The sequence below is a fragment of the Penicillium pulvis genome, assembly GCF_028828015.1.
Source record: "Penicillium pulvis strain IBT 33274 chromosome Unknown contig_23_segment0_segment0, whole genome shotgun sequence".
Lineage (NCBI taxonomy): Eukaryota > Fungi > Ascomycota > Eurotiomycetes > Eurotiales > Aspergillaceae > Penicillium > Penicillium pulvis.
Window position 1 is genome coordinate 2,517,793 of NW_026643075.1, and position 14,145 is coordinate 2,531,937.

The following is a 14,145-nucleotide window of genomic DNA, read 5'->3' on the forward strand; positions in this document are numbered from 1 at the left end:
CTCGTACTATCTTCCGAAGTTTTACTATTGCACTTTAGACATCAGGTGTACAGGACGCATACAGTCACCGGTGGCACGAAATGGACAAATCAATACGCCAAGTCTGGTCATATTCCAAATTTACGCTACCTAACCGATTTTCCATTATCTGTTTACTCCTCGTTGATTGGTTCATTAATTAGAATTAGGTAACTTTGGCACCAGGATACCCCAGGGTGTTGTACCTAAAAGTGACAATTATATATATCCATGCTAAGGACATAGCCAATGATGGGACTTTCAAAATCATATCTATCTAGCCGATTTGAAGAATATATGATTAATGTAGGGTTTGAAAACACTTCAAACAACGTATAATCAAAGTTCTCGTATAGCATAACGGCAACAATATTGATCAGAACATACATATACAAATTGGCAATCTCCACTTCATGCGCAATTTCTTCAGTAAGGAACTTTATTCTTTGACTGACTATCACTCCAGCCAAATCAAGATAAAAAAGATAAGACAAGATAAATGGACACTGTTCATATGTCAGCCTATAAGATGAAAGCAATAACAATGCAACTTGCGTAGGTCACTGACCAAGGGGCGCGTGCCCCACGTGATCATCAATTATCGCGACGCGGGATCGGACAAGAACTTGCTTTCCCTAATTGATGTTTTTACCTCAATGGGACCTAAAACTTGTTGCTTAGCAGTGGGAGGTGCTTGTCAGTCATGAAGCATGGCAGGGACAGGAGCACCGGGTCAGTGGAAGTCTGCAATGCAGTCCGTACGCAGATTGCTAATCAACCTATAGACAAAGAGCAGCCGCTCGCAGGCGCGGTGATTTGCTTCACCGCGGTTACGCTAGAGTACAGGGTATGTCTAATGAGAGCCCGATGTCTAAGGAAAATTGTGGAGTAGGACTGACGCGCGCGAAACCCAGACTCAGCTCGTGAATGTTGCGAAAGAGATGGGCGCAATTGAACGACCCGACCTCACCTCCGAAGTAACTCACCTTCTCGTCGGAGCCACCGAATCTGCCAAATACAAGTTCGTCGCACGAGAGCGAAATGACGTTGCTGTGGTCCGGCCAGAATGGATCGAGGCCGTGCGCCAATCGTGGGTGCTGGGAGAGGATACCGACATTCGCGCCTTAGAGATACAATACAAGATGCCTGCCTTCTTCGGCCTTACGCTATGCATTACGGGATTCTCGGATATGGGCATTCGGACTCAGATGCATGACACTTCCGTGGAGAATGGGGCAGAGTTTCGGAAAGACTTGACCAAGAGCGTCACCCATCTCATCTCGCGGACTGCAGACGGAGAGAAATACAAGTTTGCGACACAATGGGGAATAAGAGTTGTCAGTGAGAAGTGGTTTTATGACTGCATTGAGCGGGGAATGATCCTGGACGAGGAAAAGTACCATCCACTGGTACCGCCGGAAGAACAAGGTGTTGGAGCATGGAATCGACCTTCTCTCACTTCACAGAGCGATTCTAGAAATGAACGATCTGCTCCTCATGAAGGCGCGGCAGATAAACGACCACGCAAAAAGCTACGCAGGACCGCAAGTACAAAATTGATCGGTCAGAATGAAAACATCTGGGGTGATATCATTGGTGCTGGTTTCATGAACAACGAGACGACCGATTCCGCCAACAACGAGGACGAAGAAGCTGATCCACCACCTCCGAGACATGCCATTCAAGCTGCCAAATCTTTCGCGAGCGAGTCAGTCTTCAGTCAAGCCATGGCACCAGAAGAAGCACCCAAACCCCAAGTTCCAGAAGGATTCCTAGGCGGATCGTATTTCTACCTCGAGGGATTTTCTTCCAAGCAGGTAAGCACTTACAATCATTATTTGGAATGATGGAAACTTATGTGCTCTAGATGGGAGTATTACACCGCCACCTCGGGTTCAATGGAGCTCAGTGCGTAGGATCATTGAGCGACTTCTCTCGTCCAAGCATCCCGAAGACAGGCCAAGGACTATACATTATGGTGCCATATCAGACTTTGAAGTCGGCGGCTCCATCAACGGACAACATGGCATTTGAATGTGAGGTCGTCACAGATATGTGGCTGGAGAAGTGTCTGCATGCCCGAGCGTTGGTTCCGCCAGAATCCCACGTTGCTAGCACACCTTTCCCTAGATTCCCGATCCCAGGTGAGTATCCATGGAAGCTTGACAACGGAATATTACTAATAATTACTAGCATTTTCCGGAATGCGAGTATGCTCTACTGGATTCGGCGGCATTGATCTTCTTCACGTATCCAAGCTGGTCAATCTGATGGGTGCCTCCTATGATGAAGTTCTTACGTCGCAGGCCTCTGTTTTGATCTGTTTCGACCCTCATACTGCAAGTCAGAACAAATTGCGCCATATCAGAGAATGGGGTATCCCAGCTGTCTCTGCAGACTGGCTTTGGGCCTCCATTCAGACTGGCCAAAAGAAGCCATTTGAGCCGTACCTTGTCCAACAGCAGACATCACAACCTCGAGGTAGCGTTGAAAAGCCCGGTGCTGCTTTTGAAAACGAAGATAGTGCACACAAGAAGGGGGGAATATCCCGCGACAGACGATCTAAAGCTCCAGCGGAGTCAGCCAATGAAGAGAATAGTGAAGGTTCGAGATCCGCGAAAAACAATCGAACACGGGTCATGCCTATCATCGATGATGGCTTCTCAAATGAAGACCACGATAATGCGCCTAAACCATCTATCCCGGAATCTCGGTCTCCATCCCCGAGCACAACAGCCGACAGACCAACAACCAGTGACTCTACCTCCAAACAACCAAATCAAACCCCTTCAGGACCTACCGGACCATCCGCGCTGGACACCGCGCTGAAGGGACTCCTTCAACAAGCCCAGGCTGCTAAATCCCGCCAATCAAATGAAAGCCCAACAACCAACGAAGATGGCAACTTCCCACTCAGACGAAAGCGCAAACCTCTCCTGGGTCGCGCTACATCACACTCGTCCACTAAGCTTGATAACCCAGCACCACTATCCAGAGCTAGCTCCATCGACACCCTCAACGACGATGGCCTCGGCTTACCCATCGACAGCGCCGATCTGACACGAGCAAACTCACTCTCCCGCACAACCAGCCGCGTTAACAACGAAAGCCTGTCGTCGATGTTTAGCGGTGCCGGTGGGAAATTTGATTTCCTTGATAAGCAGCCTCTCAATGGGAACGAGGAGGATGAGGAGAACACCGAGCCCCAGATGACACAGCTGGACTACGAGGATGCTGACGCAGCCGCTATGAGAGCTGAATTCTTGCGCGATGCGGGCAAGATAGCTCGGAAGCCCAAGTCGGCCGATCCGGGCGTTTTGCTTGGGGAGGTCAAAGAGTTAGAGGATGTTGGATGGGCGTCTGGACGGAGGACAAGGAAGCACCCGAGAGGTGATGATTGATTATGCACGTGAATCTATCTTTGCATCATCTTCTTTCGTTCGGTGTTTGGGGATTTGGTAGGGCTTTCATGGGTGGAATTCGAAACATTATTTCATGCATGAGCATTGCATTGCATTACGCATGGCGCCGCTTGGGTTCTATGGCGTTTTTATTCGTGTTTTAGATCCAGTTTCAGTCATATCCTCTTATGTCAGCCACATGTGCACTTCATGGCTATTCAATTGAAACAAACGATTTTTGAACACCAAATTCGGGTTGGTCATTCAGTGTTTGGCTGAACCTTTGCCCATCTAAAGTAGTTTCGTAATGGGGGAATGTAGCTTTGGGTTGACTGGCATGATCATGCAAAAGTGCTCCAGATTTAGCTACTATCTACATCGTAATCAAGAGTCGAACTATAATCGAGATTGCCTATCTAGGGCTAGCGGAAACTTCCCTTCGTGGAGCCTGAGCTATGATGTCATGCCTATATACTCATACCATGACTGCTTAGATATCGTCCATGACAACCTTGGTTTGTGTTGGAATCCTTGAGTCAAGTCCAAAGCATATAAGCTACATCGAGAGGAAGATTAAAGGAAAGAATCACAATGTCAATTCAGATGGGAATCTTGGGCTAAACTTGGAATGACCTCCGATGCACACCAACACGCCATATTAAACAAAAAAGGCAATAAAGAGCTGCAGTACTACAGCGTATCTTTTGAGATACGGTTGCAGCATCTCAATTTGAGTAAGAAAAAGACCACATAAAGAGAAAGGATATTCGTGGACGGAGAGGAAAGGAAACGACATCAGAGAAATATACATCCTTCAAAGTAAACAAGGAGAAGGGATATGAGAGAATGCTACTGTTGATACATGGTTTGCCTTGTTCATGGGTCGAAAGCACCCATGGCACCAGGGAGTGGACCATCGAGGTCGAGAGCCTCGACGGAGCGACGGTTCTCACTGCTGTCACGGAACAAGTTCGAGAAGTACTTGGTAGCAACTTCACTCTCCTGCTTGACTTTGCTGACCTCCTGCTTGCGGCGGGCAAGGTCCTCAATGTCCTGAGCCAAGCTAGTTTGTAAATTCTTGGCGGGCAGACGAAGGATACGTCGCACCTCAGATGAGATGCGGGTTGCATTTGAATGGACATAATCCATTTCCTCAAGAGCCGCTGCAATCTTCCGAGAGATACGGGGAGGCAAAGTTGACGGGATAGAGGACAGCATATAAGCTGCGGTCAAAGCGGCAGCAGCAATGACACTGGGGATGAACAGCCGGCGAACATTGTTCGGTCCGAGGAACTTGACTGCGCTGAGGGCACTGTCCACCCAGCTGAATCCACCAAAGACTCTGCCGCCCACCACAGTAAGTGCAGTCATTGCAACACCTGTTCCTGCCATCTTCTCCTGGCGTTCCCATAGACCAGCTACATCAAAAAAGTCCAAGAACTCAACTTCAGTATCAACTTGTCGGCCAAAGGTGTGGCGACGACCCTTGCGGAACATCAAGTCTGCACGGAAATTGAGCACACTGAATTTATCCTCGCCAACATGCAGTAGACCAAGGTTTTGAATGAAACCAACCCCCTGGACAGTCTTATCTCTGGCATAATCCTCGCAGCCTGAAACGGCAGCAGAGATCTGATCCAGCATTGCCAGCTTCAAATCCTCAGCATATTGGAATGCTGAGAAAAGACCGGGGTACTCAACACCTAGGTCTTGTTCAGAGACCCGAGCAATGGTGTTGGTCAGGGTAGTACGAGTGTGATTGTATGTATCGTCGCATGATTCGTCGATAGCTCTGTCCACACCTTCTATCAGCTCGCCCTTCTTCTTCTTGCCATTCTCGTACGCAGGCTCAAGCTCTGCCAGTTCATCCGTGACTCGTGTAAGTTCGGATTGCGCAACATCACGGTTGACCGTAGCAAGCGAGTTGAGGTCAGCAAGAAGATTCAGGAGATAAGTCCGAGCCGGAGCAAGCTTCGAGCGAGATCGTTTCTCAAGCACGAAGCGTCGCAAAGCTCCTTCCAAATTTTCGAAATCTTGGATCTTTTCCTTTTCCTTTTCCTTGCCTTTGCCCTTGCCAGTGTCGTCATCATCATCATCATCATGGGGATCTGAACCGCCATCACCCCCACCGGAGCCAGATTGTGAGATAGCTCCGGGTGGAGCAACGGGAATAGCATTGCTTGAAACAAAGTGTACAAGCTCAGCAGACTCCTTGTATGTGCGTGGGCTGAGTTTGCCCACTTGGTCAAGAATCATGCGCTCGCAGCGTTGCTTATCGCGAATCTGATCGAAGCCGTTCACCACCATGAAGATATAGGCCTTTTCATGAGCGGCATTGAGAATGAACTCCTTTGCCGACAGGGTGAAGTGGTTGGCGGCAGACACAACAAAGACAACGACATCGATTTCCTCTTGGCGAGCAAAGACGGCTGTAGTCTTCAGAGAGTCCGAGTTCAAGCCCGGAGCATCAATCAAAGCGATATCAACAACACCGTTGTTGAGCAAAGACTCATCAATCGACCGAACGTCCTTCACATAGACCTTGCACTGCATGTACTTGGAGTTGTCGACCACAATGTTCTCAAGTTCACTCATGGCGTACACGTCATAGGTGCTCTCGTCATTGCGGTTATAGTGGGCGTCTTTGTGAACTGCATGTACCTCCTCGATTCCACCATTCTCACGAGCATCAAGCACCTCACAGAAGATGCTAGTGCAGGGCTGTTGGTCCTCGGGCAAGACCTTTCGTCGGAGCAAAGCGTTGCAAAATGTTGACTTTCCGGCATTCAAATCACCTGTGATCAAGACTTTGCTTGATGTATCCTCAATACGGTCTCGCAAAGAAAGGAGATGTTTGACGCTCTGGCTGATCCTCCCATCTAACAAGGAGGCGATCGAAGCCTTTTCCAACGAATGCACCAGTTCAGCCTGAGACAAAGCGCCAAGCTTTAGATCAAGCTTCAAGATCGAGAATTCTTGTGCAATTTGCGGAGTCATCAACCGAGGCTCCGGAGGCATACGACGCTCAGCAGCGGCACTTGATTCACCAAAGTCTCCGTTGATTGTAGTCGAAGCGCGTTTCAACTCTGGCCGAGGGGGAGTAGTCGGCCTTGAGTCAACTGTTCTAAAGTCCGACTGTGCATGGTGCATTTGTGGGCGTGTGTTAGGTGATGAAGGAGCACTTTGCGCATTTTGCACCGAGGGGTAATGAGCGGGCCACTGGCGGTTCATATCCTGGAGCTCCTTCAACGTTTCGATAGTCCGGGAGATTGAACGAGCAAGTTTGGTGCGGTTTGAGTTGCTGTAAAGTGCGTTGTCAGCATGCTGTACACTTGTAGAGTATACATGGAGACGGTTGACATACTAGAGAAGCTGGTGGACATGATTTGCGACGACTTGTTTCTCGTGTTCGGCTGTTCGACAGAAACCGCGTTAGCCAGCCATATAATAACTTGAACACCGTGATATGTTTGCGCGTTACTTACCAGCCGGATTATACTCGCCAGGACGCGTGGGAGTATGCACCGGAGTTGGTCGGTCCTCCAACAAACCGGCACGCCAAGCCGAGCTCGAATCACCAACTACGGCACTCTCACCCGCGATACTGCCTCCATAGCCTGAATCGTGGGCTAAGGAAGACATCAGAGCGGTTGCACTTTCCGAGGTCGAACCATTGCCCACAGTCATATAAGCCGGTGGGGCTTGGGGGAAAAAGGACTTCGTTCCTCTTCTTCACCAGCAAAACGAGACGAGGCGGACCTGGAGGAGCCCTCACCGGGGAAATAATCCTGACTCATGACGAAAATGAGTTATGTGGGAAAGCCATCCGAAGGTATTTGTTTGTTTTAAGAAGCAAGAAATTGTCAATGAATAATCAAATTCCAAGATTAAGGTGACGTTTGTGCCTAAAAGGGTTTAGGGTGTGCATGTGACCCGTAACTTACGACTTTATCGCCGAACGGTATCTTACATGATTGATGTCACTGATTAACTAGTGCCTAGAGTTCCAATACACCTGCGCATTTAGCATCCCCTCGGTCTTATTCCCTCCGCATTCCTTCCTCTGAGATCACTGATCCAGACCTCATCATGAACGTATGTGATCATGAGTTTCTATCCACTGTATATATCACTCACCCACCTCCCAGGTTATCGAATGGGCGTTCGGTAAGCGCATGACGCCCGCAGAGCGTCTGCGCAAACACCAACGTGCCCTGGACCGAACACAGCGCGAGCTCGACCGAGAACGGACTAAGCTCGAGAATCAGGAGAAGAAATTGGTGCAGGATATCAAGAAGAGCGCCAAGAATGGTCAAATCAATGCATGCAAGATCCAAGCCAAGGATCTGGTTCGAACACGACGGTGCGTGTTGTCGCCAATCTCCCCTTCCTTGTAAACCACCATTCTTGCGGCATCCTGACTAATGGGGGGAAAACAGATATATCCAGAAGTTCTACCAGATGCGCACGCAATTACAGGCTATCTCTTTGCGCATTCAGGTACGGCCAGATCTACATACCCCGCCCCCTCCATAGGCCTCCAAATGATGCTTACACTCATACCACGCTAGACGGTCCGGAGCAATGAACAGATGATGCAATCCATGAAGGGAGCTACAATGCTTCTCGGCAGCATGAATAGACAGATGAATCTCCCAGCACTGCAGCGCATTGCGATGGAGTTCGAGCGCGAGAACGAAGTCATGGACGAACGACAAGAAATGATGGATGATGCGATCGACGAAGCAACGGGTATGGAAGGCGAAGAGGAAGAGGGTGAAGACATTGTTAAGGAGGTTCTGGATGAAATTGGTGTTGATCTGGGCCAATCGGTTTGTGTTCCTTATCGCAGACGGTCGAATGGGCACGATTATACTAACAAGTCTAACAAACAGTTCGGCGAGACACCCTCCGGCATACAAAAGGAATCAGTCGGAGAGACCCGCGTTGCGCAAGCTGTTGGTGGTGGAGGCCACGCGGATGATGACGATCTTCAAGCTCGGCTGGACAGCCTTCGACGATGATGAACGACCCTTTCTTCACATCTATTGACATTTTGCTTTTCGTATTATATGCCCTCTGTTACGGGGTTTACACTGCAGTCTGATTTTTGGTGTCGGCCTCTGCGTTGTCTCTTATAGTTGCCTGGGTATCCTTAGCGTATCATGAGATTTTCTTCGTCAGTATTGCCTGCGATACCTGCATACATTGCTCCCACCCTAGGTTCAGTAATTTCCGTGCTGGGTAGCCGATGAGAACTCTCTTTCTGTGATAACCAACTCCAGTAAGATGGAGGATCGAATTCATATTTCAATTTTTGCATTTGAGAATTAACTTCCGAATGGATCCGCTAATGATAAGATAATATACAATTGATCCTTGCCTAGTCCTTTTGATGATGTAAACGCCTGGAATGATTTTCTTTCATAATGAATAAAGCCTGGGCGTCCACCTAGACAATCGCGGGCTGGTATCTTAGCGTCACCACCCAGCGGTTGCCAAAATCAATGCCATGTCGACGACGAGTGCCATACTTTCGCCACACAATCTGAGGTATACCGATGTCAGCAACACTAAGGTTCCAAGACTGGCCATCACCAGAAAGTAGAGCGTTGAGAACTCCAGTCTTTGGTGCACCAAGACAGACGACCGACGAGCCATTGATACAGAGCTGTCCGCCGTCAACCATAGTTATATCACCTGTAGGCATTGTTAGTTGGTTCCAAGGGATGCAGATATTGAAGAAGGGGGAGGCATACCATTCGAGGCTGACATGCCTGACGGAATGTCAACTGAGAGCACTTCTATGTTGCTTCGATTCACCCATGAGATCATCTCAAAGGCAACCCCCTGATCATCGGTTCGGAGATCATCAAAGGCAAGGTGCATGCCAAATAAGGCATCGATCACCAGGTCGGGACTGAGGTCAGAAGTAGATAAACGAGCTGACAGATCCTCCCACTTCGATATACGACCTCCGATTTTCCGGAAAATATCGAGCTGCTTGCGACAATTTTCCAGCAATTCACTCTCATATTCAAGGCCTAGAAGGCAGACAGTGACCCGGTGGCCGCGGTTGCGCAGGTGACGCGCAGCAGCGATAGCCCGAGCGCCCGTGCGATGATTGCCTGTAATGATCAATATAGTCGGCGCAGCGGCGTCACTAGATAAGAGAGCAACAGCTGCTTCGGCAATACCTCGGCCAGCATTCTCTGTAACAATATCTTCACTCAAGCCAAACTCAGCTACCGCAATCTGCTCAACCTCAAGTGTTTGCAAAGGGCTCACAGTTGGGCAGCTGCGATTGGTAGTGGTCAATCTCAGGGATGCATTGGATGCATTGGAGCCGACCATGGGAGACACAGATGAGCGGCCCGGGTGGGGGCTTGTGGTGCGAGAGGTATTCAATTGGCTTCGACCAAGGACATTGATCTGCGGCATCACAGGCTGGCTCATTATAGCGCTACTCTTGCGAGAGGTTTGGACCCGTCCAGGTGCTCTAGATCGGTCACGCCCAGAGATATTCTCACTACTATGTCTGGCATCACTTATGCCTTCGACGTCCTCGGTGTCACTGTTTTGCGGGCTATCAAGCACATTCTCCGACCAGTGAAGGTTCTTGCCGTCATTAGTACCAGGCTTGGGTAGACGGTTGAAGCTCACTAGACGGGCCTCATCTGCAGTGGTGTCGTCATTCCGGATTTCTTCAAACACTCGCCGCTTATCGAATTTGGAGAGGTTGCTTTCGAAATCGAAGTCACCCAGCTCCTGAATGTCGGTTGCGTCCTCGGTGGCCCAGCCACTATGATCTTCAGCGTATGAGCGGCGCGTCTTTTTCTTGCGAAGCTTTGCGCCCGGCTGCCGCACGATATGTTCGGGTGATGCTTGGGCAGCCGGACCCACGGGCTCCACAAACGCAGTTTGGCGCCAGCCTTTGCTTTTTGGATTTGTGTTTGCACCACCACCACCATGTTTACCCATATATCCACCTTCATTACCAAGCCTGTTGCGCTTGGAAGGTTGCTTGGTAGGGGTCAGGTTCTGTGCGGCCTGAAAATCCGTCTCTTGCGAGGGTCCTCGCAACCCACCATTGCCAGTGTTGACATTCAAGTCGAGGTTGCTGAATGGCTCAGACAACGACGCTGCGACTGGGGCAGGCGCTTGACTAGTACCATGTGAGACCGGGTGAGATTGAGTGGGAGGGTTGGCGGGTTTGGTAGAGGGTTTAGAGTAGCTTAGGATAGCCGGGTCGACGAAAGTCTGCTGTGGAGGGGGTTTGAACTGAGCAGACTGAATCTTGGGAGTTTCTTGCGACACATTCTGTGGGTGCGACAGAGGTGCTTTGTTTTCTTGCAGGGACAGGTCTGTGATTCCGGAGCCATCCACGGAGTAGCTGGCGAGACGTTGGCCATTCCACAGAAGAGTCACTGTGAGGAAAAGCGTCAGTCAGAAAACATCAAATGAGAAGATCATAATTGCTGCCATACCATTTTGGAGAAGCAAGTTTTGTCCAACCACGTTAGCAACCTGGCCCTGGAGCTTCCCGCCAGGTGGTTCCCTCAGGCTCACGATCACGGAGTAACCTATGAACTCAGAAGCCATGGTCACTGGATGCCGCAAGTGTGATGCGATCACAATTGGATCATTAGGTTGCGTGAACAGTTTAGTCTGATTGTTGGGTGAGGAGAGCGAGGTGTTGCGGTTGGAGAAGAAAGCTCAGGCAGCTTCAAGGACAAAATAGATCACGTGCGGTCACTTATCGATAAGCACTCGATGTGGGGGATCCAAGTTTGACCCCATAAATTAGGGCTTTCCACGAAGTACTACTGTATACTAATTTCATTTACCATTCACTTTGGTTTGATGAAGACAATAGATGCGTAGGGCTCTCCAAGCGTTGAGTTGTGTTAATCAGTATACATCAATCATTATGGAACAAAAGATAAAAGAAGCAATAACCTTCATCCTAGCCAGTTTCAGATTGAATGTGGACGGCTAGTATCTAATGGTAGAGAAGTTGTTACTCATGTAAAGGTACAATGAACAATTGAACAATGTTTATGAGTGGATGATTGTATGATTCATATATATCACTATGGTACTGTACATCAATACATGGATATAAAATTCTTCAACCTGGTCCTCCTATACCTCAAAGCAGTCATCATCAAACTCCTCGGCGGGTTTTGAAGTACTGGCCTTCTTAACCTTCGGCCCGAGCACCGAGGAAATCGAGACAAGGTTATCGTAGAATTCTACCACTTTGTGATGGACCATTACCTTGCGGGGGTCAAATCGAGTGACTTGTAAACCGGCCTGAGAAGTCGCTCGACTGAGAGCTACATATGCCTGTCCCTTTTCAAAGACTCGGCCCAAGTCAACTTTGACTCGCTGTAGTGTCTGACCCTGAGCCTTGTGAATAGAGAGAGCCCACGCCAGAATCAAGGGCACTTGCACACGTTGAGCTTGCACTTCGCCGTTGGGAAGTTCGATCTTCCATGCCTCGGGCTGGCACAGCAGGTGCCTTTCTGTGCCATCGGGTTGGGAAAAACACACCAGAGGCCATTTCCGCGTGATTACGGCTGGGCCACCTTCCTTGTGGGCCATGGCCTTAAGCTTTTTCCGTGCACGAGCGGCACTATCTTCTTCATCACCAATGTTCTCTCCAGCAGGGTGGAATTCGTCCTCGTTGGTGCGATAGTAGTCGAAGCTTGCCTCATCCATGAAGGCTACTACTCGGCCAATAGATCCATTCACCAGGGTATCTTCCATGTTCTTGATCAGCATGACTTGAGCGCCCTTTTTGAGTTTGATGACTGGCGGAGCCATGCAATTAGCCAACAAGTTATCGCGCCATTTTTCATCTTTGATAGTCCCGCTATCGACGCAGGTAAATGTCATCATTTCACCAGACAGCCTGTTCATACGAGCAGTATTGGCATTTTCGACCTCTTGGCGAGTGGGGAATCTATTAAACTGTTAGTCAGAGTAAGAAATATTCCTGACGAATACAGGTCATACAGTTCAGTCGCGTCAAGCTCATCGTGAAAGTTGAGAGGCCGGGAGAGTTTTCGGAAAGCATCGATTGTCGCAGGACTGATTTTACCCAATCGCATTTCATTCAGCATCGCCGCAAACTCCGGGTCACGTTGACGGAAAACATGAGTCAGGAGAATGGTGTGCTGAATGGTAGTATTCCACGTTGCTGCAGAGAAGGAGAACTTCGCGACTTGGCCCTTCTCTGGCACGGGGGGCAGTTGGAAAAAATCACCAGTGACCACCAGCTGGATGCCTCCAAATGGCCGACCATTGTTTCGGATGAGTCGGGCGATTTCCTCGAGCTTATCGAACAGATCACCATCAACCATTGACACCTCATCAACGATGAGGACCTTTGTGCGTAGCCAGCGGGCCCGTGCCTTCTGATTTTTCTTGATCTTCGATCTGTCAACACCAATACGCCCTGCTATACGTAGAATTTTGGGCGCTTACCTTTTTGACCAATTCTGGAACTGCCTCTTTGCCAAGTCCAATACCAGCAAAACTGTGAACTGTGACACCCCCGATATTACAGGCAGCGAGTCCAGTCGAGGCCGTCACTGCCACGCGGTCTGGTTCTCTTTTGTATTTCGTGCGCAACTTCTTGATGATTTCTCTCATAAGAACCGATTTTCCGGTACCTGCCGAACCAGTGAAGAAAATACTCTTTCCACGTTCGACGACAGCCTCAAGCACAGAATTTTGTTCGTCGCTAAGGAAGATAGCCAAAGACTTGTTGCTTTGCGAGTTCTCAGCTGCCAAATCTTGCATTGTTTCTTTTTGGGTTTTCTTATATTCCCGCCTTAGTTCCTTCTGCTCCTCCTTAATGGCGCTGGCACTCTTGTTCCAAATATCCGTAGGTTTGGTGCGTTTAGGGGTGATGAGGCTGTTCTTGGTTTCATGACTTGGCTCTCTCCTGCCTGCCTGTAGCCACGGCAAAGGACGCACCTTGGAAGGCGGTTGGAAATGGGACGGGGGCGAGGATGACCATGGAATCTGAACGCTACTCGAAGGTGGAGCATGATCCTGAGATGCGGGTGGAAGATCCGGGTATGTGACATTTGGCAGTAGCTTGCTGTCTACGGTCGTGGTTGATGCCGACTGAATTTTGGGATATGTAACCGGGTCTGGCCTTGAAAATGTTGTCGTCGGCGCAGTGATTGGAAAGGGATCATCAAGGTCGTCGAGATCCAAGTCATCGTCGAAATCATTTTCGTCAAAATAGACGGTGCTGTGGAGGGAGCCGAGCGTCGACCCTCCACCATTGGCCATCTCGATTTTTCGTTTGATGCCCGCTGATGGGGGAGGAAGAGGGGGAGTTTTTGATGAAATAGCTGAATTCGTACGGAGGAGACTAGATTGAACAGGCTTGGAGGTTGTCCCCCCTGGGTGATCGTTAACAGCTTTCTTAAACATCGCGCTGTCCTCCGACGCGGGTCGTGCTGATGAATAGGCAGGGACCTTCAGGGGCTCGGAGAATCTGGGTGCGCAATTGGCGGAAAAGATTCGAGCAATGTGTGTTGATCGGGGTCTTGCTCTGACAGCATGCATTAACAGAAGTCCCTTGGGCAGAGGGGATGAAAGATTCAGGAAGTGCGGGTCAATATAGTTACTTTTTTTGCAACGCGTGGGGAGAGACGCGCGCTATCGCCGTGATAAGCAAACCATGATTTTAAGGTGTCAACTA

At 49.4% G+C, this 14,145-nt stretch overlaps 5 protein-coding genes across 5 annotated transcripts; 2 read left to right on the top strand and 3 right to left on the bottom strand.

Moving 5' to 3' along the window:
- Positions 1-728: 728 nt before the first annotated feature.
- On the top strand, positions 729-3,419 carry N7503_005220 (uncharacterized protein; the record flags this gene model as incomplete). The annotated part of the gene is made up of 5 exons (XM_057064767.1): positions 729-750; positions 804-865; positions 933-1,835; positions 1,886-2,162; positions 2,212-3,419. The coding sequence occupies 5 exons, from the start codon at positions 729-731 to the stop codon at positions 3,417-3,419; spliced, it is 2,472 nt and encodes an 823-aa protein (XP_056922510.1).
- Positions 3,420-4,295: 876 nt separating this feature from the next.
- Positions 4,296-7,106, bottom strand: N7503_005221 (mitofusin; the record flags this gene model as incomplete). The annotated part of the gene is made up of 3 exons (XM_057064768.1): positions 4,296-6,720; positions 6,784-6,832; positions 6,905-7,106. 3 exons carry the CDS (start codon positions 7,104-7,106, stop codon positions 4,296-4,298), a joined length of 2,676 nt encoding a protein of 891 aa, XP_056922511.1.
- Positions 7,107-7,508: 402 nt separating this feature from the next.
- On the top strand, positions 7,509-8,443 carry N7503_005222 (ESCRT-III subunit protein DID4; the record flags this gene model as incomplete). The annotated part of the gene is made up of 5 exons (XM_057064769.1): positions 7,509-7,514; positions 7,568-7,782; positions 7,859-7,919; positions 7,991-8,251; positions 8,315-8,443. 5 exons carry the CDS (start codon positions 7,509-7,511, stop codon positions 8,441-8,443), a joined length of 672 nt encoding a protein of 223 aa, XP_056922512.1.
- Positions 8,444-8,871: 428 nt separating this feature from the next.
- Positions 8,872-11,021, bottom strand: N7503_005223 (mRNA decapping enhancer EDC3; the record flags this gene model as incomplete). Its single annotated transcript, XM_057064770.1, has 3 exons — positions 8,872-9,119; positions 9,179-10,846; positions 10,907-11,021. 3 exons carry the CDS (start codon positions 11,019-11,021, stop codon positions 8,872-8,874), a joined length of 2,031 nt encoding a protein of 676 aa, XP_056922513.1.
- A 543-nt stretch (positions 11,022-11,564) lies between these two features.
- On the bottom strand, positions 11,565-13,730 carry N7503_005224 (DEAD/DEAH box helicase; the record flags this gene model as incomplete). The annotated part of the gene is made up of 3 exons (XM_057064771.1): positions 11,565-12,387; positions 12,441-12,856; positions 12,912-13,730. The coding sequence occupies 3 exons, from the start codon at positions 13,728-13,730 to the stop codon at positions 11,565-11,567; spliced, it is 2,058 nt and encodes a 685-aa protein (XP_056922514.1).
- Between the last annotated feature and the right edge of the window lie 415 nt (positions 13,731-14,145).